At 40.3% G+C, this 6000-nt stretch overlaps 1 protein-coding gene across 1 annotated transcript in view; it reads right to left on the bottom strand.

Annotated features, from left to right (window-relative positions):
• ppargc1b (peroxisome proliferator-activated receptor gamma, coactivator 1 beta) overlaps positions 1-6000 on the bottom strand; it is a 119015-nt gene that overhangs the window by 15178 nt on the left and 97837 nt on the right. Inside the window, exon 4 of the mRNA XM_037675167.1 lies at positions 2343-2468. Coding sequence (XP_037531095.1) covers positions 2343-2468 — 126 coding nt within the window. The remainder of the gene's footprint in view (positions 1-2342; positions 2469-6000) is intronic.

Here is a 6000-nt window from a genome sequence, read left to right as displayed (position 1 = left end):
TCCACCAAAACCTCCAACAACTGGTCTCCTCAGGTCCTCTAAAACCTGAAATAACTGGTCTCCTCAGGTCCACCAAAACCTCCAACAACTGGTCTCCTCAGGTCCTCTAAAACGTCCAATAACTGGTGTTCTCAGGTTCAACAAAGCCTCCAACAACTGGTCTCCTCAGGTCCACCAAAACCTCCAATAACTGGTGTTCTCAGGTCCAACAAAACCTCCATCATCTGGTCTCCTCAGGTCCTGGACGTTTACAGACAGTTGTTAAAAGAAGAGGAGCTGCTTCACAGAGGAAACATGGACCTGGAATGTTTCTGAGATGTGCTGCTTCAAACTCAATATTACAATTTCTTCCTTTCATCATTTGATATGTTTACTACGGTCCATTGTGGATAAAATATAGGCTATGATATTTGCAAATCATTGTATTCTGTTATAATTTATATTTTACGTAACATCTCAACATTTTTTTAAATCAGGTTGTACTTCACTGTCTACTGTATATTTCTGGTTGTGGTAGCTTGGTGGTCAGTGCCATGGTCTGGTAATTCGAGGCTGCAGGGTCCAGCTTAAGTTGTGTTAGAGGGTCTTTGGCATAAAACAAATACCAGTTTTTTCATGTGAAGTCTGTTCGCTGTGACAACCCATGAAATGGGAGGAGCCTAACAGAACACAACACTCTCTATAAATGTGAGAAAACTAATTTAAAAGCACCAATTTCTTTGTGTGGACACCGAATCATCGAGCAGGAATCCAGTAATGTTTCCCTCTGGCTTGATGAGGGATGATTCAGTGTGCAGCGATTTTGATTCACTGTTTTCTTTTTTGCCCCATCAGTCAATACTTCCACCATCTGCCACAGCAAAGCCACCCCACTCTAAACTACAACTCTCGCACACGAACTGCCAACAACAACGGTGAGTTTATAAAGAGTGTGTGTGACACATCCAGGCTTGGCTCATCCCCAGCCGCTTCCTGTGAGCTTCCTGTATCCCCCTCCCCTGAGCAGAAGCAGAAGTCTGAGTGAAGTGTCCTATTCTTGTAAGAGATAAATGACTGCTGTTGTAATCAATGGCCACTTGAAGCACAATGCTAGCAGCTATCCAATTACTGCTAAGTCATACAGCGGTAGCCGATGTAGGTGTCCTCTCCTCCTCTGCATCACATTTATCATAAGCTGCAGCCGAAAGTTTCTACAAGCTTGATCGCTCAAAGTTTTATTCTAAAATAAAATGTCCTTTTGGAAAACGTGTCCTAATAGAACGCCTGCTTCTGGCTGCATTGTGCATGTTTCTGATATCATTTCCTGTTTATATAAACAGCATAGAACCAACGAAGTGACCAATTTTATTTTCTGTCTTTTTGGTTACTGGCAGGCTCAGTAGCTCAGTAGCTCAGTGGTCAGCGCTGCGGTCTTGTAATCCTGAGGTTGCTGGTTTGAGCCCACGTTTGTTCAGAAACAGCGTCTGGCGTAAAATAAAATTGCCATATCTTTAATGTGAGTTTGCTTGTTGCGGCAACCCCTGCAGGAGGGAGAAGCTGAAAATAAACCCAAAAACATTTCGTTGTACTGGCTAACACATTAAAAAAGTAAATGGAATGAAAAGTTAAATAGTTTATTTAAGCCCCTAAATAATAAAAATAAAAAAAAAAGATGCAACTTTGGAGGATTTTAATGTGAAGTAAGTTTCTAAATTCTACACAGTGCAAATGTAACTTCTTTAACCAATAAACCACCTTAACTATTAATACAAAACCTTATTTTGGTTCTTTAATAAACCTTTTTATAAGAGTTTTCTTATGGAAGTATGATTATGAATTTAAGACGGTTAAAAGCAAAGTAAATGTGTCACAAAGTTGTTAAGGTATCAACGACTCCCTTGATATTCTAGCAGTGCTACACCATTTTATGGACTGACACAAAGCCAGCCCTTCAACTCCTCCTGAGCAGTTTTTTAATTGCAGAAACCAAAATGCAGCAGACATTTTTGCACAATTTGTTGACAACGCTGCGTTTAAAAATCAGGAGAACCCAATCCAATAATATCAAATAGCTTTTTTTTCCTTGTAATTAATACACAGTGATCAAACCCATCTTCTGCAGCCGCAGCAATGCTGCAGATACAACACACAACTGTAAATCACTCCGGTCTTAACTCGCCACCCTGACAGGAAGTGATTGGAAAAAAAAAAAAATCCAATTTTGTTATTTCACCGGCGTTCAGAGAACAGGCGCTGGCACGTGTGTGGACGAGCATCCAAGTCCTTTCGCTGAAACATAAACGTTTAAAGGGAAAGATGTCCTACGTTTGAAACCGTCTTCTCCAGTCACCTAATCAACGTACCTTGGTCAGTGCTCTGGCTGGTCGTAGGCGGAGACTTCTGTTGCCGTAGCGATGGCTGTGGACCCCATCTTTGTGCACATCGATGCCTGTGGGGACGTTTGGAGGAGTCAGCAGCAGCTTCTTCAACTGTGAAAGACAATTTAATTTAAGATCAGATTTTTTTCTCTTGTTTACTTGTGGAGTAAATGTACAGAACTTTAGTGCATTTGATCGACTCATAGGAATGAGACAAGCTAAAGGAACCTTCTCAGGGGGGAGATGTGATAAAGTCACATTCAAATAAGAAATTAATGGAATGAAAATCACCTAATGATTTTAATGACAACATTTTTATTCAAGATGGCCACCACGGCAACAGTTCAGATGATGTGTTAATGAGTACGTGTTGATGAAGCTAAACAACTACTATATAAACTCCATCTCAATATCTGTATGGTAACTTCTGGTGTATAAGCCGCTACTTTATTCACACACCTTGGACGCCGCGGCTTATACAATGCCGCAGCTAATTAATGTATTTTTTAAATAATAAATATGGTAATATTTTGTTTTCTGATATTAAAATGTGGACACTTGTGGCTTATACACAAGCGCAGCTTATTTATGTACAAATTATGTTTTATTTTAAATTTAGTGTGCGCTGCTTATGGTCAAGTGCGCTCTATAGACTGGAAATTACGGTAATTTTGAGTAAGTTCTAGTCATTTTTTTGTGTTGGCTTAGCTAAGGTGGCCATCTTGATTTGAACTGACTCCAAATATCAACCAGTTGTAGATAAACATCTAATGATTTTAAACGTTTCATAAAACTGGTTCAGTACTTTACAAACGGTACGCCCGTTCACCATCGCTGAGGCTTTTGAATAGTGAATGTTTTGCAGTTTTCAAGATTAGTGTTTTTCTGGACTAGAATTGAACAGGGAATAGGTTAACTTTAATGTTTTTGGTGCAAGATATTTAGGATTTACTCTGTAGAAGAACAGAGGTAGGATGATTTTGCTTGTTTGAGGCAGCACACAGTGAGATCCTGGTGAATGGAGGGAGCAATTTTATCCATCGCTAGTTGCAATGACGGAGCCAGTGGGTGGCCAAAGGTGGCCTTGGCCACCACAGATTAATCTTCAACCACCCCAAGGGCCACCTCAATCATTTGAGGAAGCTATACTTTTAGGTAATATAAAAACAAGAACACAGTTTCCTCAAACGATGGAGGTGGGCGGTTTATATATACGTGTACATAGCCATCGTTGATTTTGACGCGACAACCCAACTTTTGAGAGTGATTGATCTTACAACTAGGTGCAACCACACAATAAAGGGCCCGGAGTACTCTATCTGAAGCCGAACTGTCCATGTGTGGTCTTGTGGTTGCAGGACATTTTCGCACACACCTTTCATAGTCCATGAGACACAGACACAGAGGTCCTAGGAGGCTTGTCCTCCTGCAGAGTGCGTCACTGCACAGGTTTCTTTCCACCAGAGTCTCCATTCCAATCCTGGATCTGCCGTTTGGTCACAAATCTACCACGAAGAAAGCGCCACACTTTCCAGCAGACAGACTCCTCCATACACGATGTGTGCACAATCTCTATCCAGGAGTTTTGGGCCATTTGACTGATTTAGTGTGTTTGAAGAGTGGTACAGCTGAATGTCCGAGCGCTTTTCCACATTGACGAACACGCCCACAAATTTCTGACCAATCGCAAAATACTTGGCGCATACGAGAAAAAGTTTGGCCAAGGCCTTGTGTCGAGAAGGGGCGAGCGAAGGTTCTCTGAGAACAAAATGACGCAATTTTTGTTATGCAGCTACGACAACGAGAGCCAATTTCAGCACTTCGGATGTAGTATGTTGGGCTCTTAAGCTGACACAAGTCGGTACCTCACTTATTTTACAAGCTATACAGCTCACAAGACGGATGGTCGGATGGTATTTCCATTTTCTCTCTTTGCTCCAGGTCAGCAATCATTAAGAGATTTTGCTAAGAAAGCGTGTTGACGTTAAAGTAAAGCACAAAGGTGCGTTGCAATGTTCAGAGTTTCGAGGAAGCGCTGCAGATGGCTCTCAGCTACTGCTATACTAAATTATGGCTCATTATTTGTAAACCTGACGGAAGTAAAGCCATTTTTTATGTTTGGTAAGGTTGCTTGGCTTGTCCTAAAAATCAGTAGAAGACAAAAAGCGTTCTGCATATTCATGGTGACTAAAACGTTCAACATTTGGGTGTTTCAGCCAATTTTTAATCTATATTCTGTCAGTTGTTAGAGCTGCGCAGATGGATGTTTGTAAAAGGGAATAATGTGTAGAAAAGGTCATGGTACCGGACATTTATCACCTCACTAAAGCTGACAGCTACATGACACGTTCGCGTTTCCCATTAAAGAGCTCCATCCAGCCATTCTTCCTTCATAATAATACAACATGACTGCTGCTTCTCCTTTTCGTCTCCATCCCTCCATCCTAAGACTCCTGTTTTCAACTCATGTCTACTTTGCATCATTCTTTTTCCATCCTGTTCTTGTATAGTTTGTTTAAAATAATTTTTCCTCATCTCCTTTATAAATTTCTCAAATCTTCTCGTCGTCTCTTTGATCCCAATGATGATCTACATCTTAACTTTACCGTCGCACCAACTTCATCCATCCTTTTTTTTTCCGTCTTCAGGTTCTTTAAAATCAAACAAAACGCTAGAGTTGAAGTGTAAAACAGCAAACCTCCCTTTAAACCTTCTCTGGGTATTACCTTTCAGAAGGATAATAGCACAGCCGCTCCTCGTTCTCCAACTATCCTTTCATTTCTTTTCCCCTCCATCTGTGTATTCATTCATTCAAGCCAGAGCAAAGCTTCATGGCAGAGCTATCAGCTGATACAAATCAGCTTAGAAAGAAAATCCCCTCTAAGCTTCGCAGCTTTCGCTCCAGAAAATGATGCAGAAAAATAAAATAAAATAAAAAAAACGATAGGAACGGGGTTTAAAGAGCTCCACGGAGAGTTGGCTCAGTGCAGTTTGCCCTGCAGCCACGTTGGAGGTCCGGAGGTGTAGGAGGACGGAGACAAACTAACAATATCTTTGCTGTTCTGGGTGTTCGCTTTAAAAAATATTTAAAGCTTTTAAAAGAAAAAAAACTCTCAAAAATGTCTAAATGGTAACGTTACAAGCAGGGATGCACGATATTGGATTGTTGGCCAATATCCGATATGCCAATATGTTAAAACTTATTTGGCCGATAGCCGATATTTACTCTATTTTCTGATTACTCATTTATACAATGGCAACACTCGAACAGTGCAAATTTGTAAATTTTCAAATCTAAACTCAACCTGTTCACAAGCGACGAATGAAAAGCGCACAAGTAGTAGTGCATTGACAGACGTACTCGACAGTTTCTTAAATTAAAAATTAACTAAAAACAGAAGTGTGGTTATAGAATCTTAATGATCAACTCAAATTTCTATGAATTCTGTCGTTATGTGCAAATAAAATCAAAAGTGCAAAAAATATTGTCAGCTTCTTTCCTTTGTCAGAAAATAACCCTATTTGCTACAAAGATTGTGTAACAGAGCAAGGGTATATATTAGTGAGTTATTTTGGTGGAACGGACGATGTCCGATATTTAACTTTAACGATAATATCGGCCGATACGATACCATGCCGATAA

This window comes from Nematolebias whitei, chromosome 4 (genome assembly GCF_014905685.2).
Source record: "Nematolebias whitei isolate Nwh7 chromosome 4, NemWhi1, whole genome shotgun sequence".
Taxonomy (NCBI): domain Eukaryota; kingdom Metazoa; phylum Chordata; class Actinopteri; order Cyprinodontiformes; family Rivulidae; genus Nematolebias; species Nematolebias whitei.
This window is presented reverse-complemented; position numbering and strand designations above follow the sequence as displayed.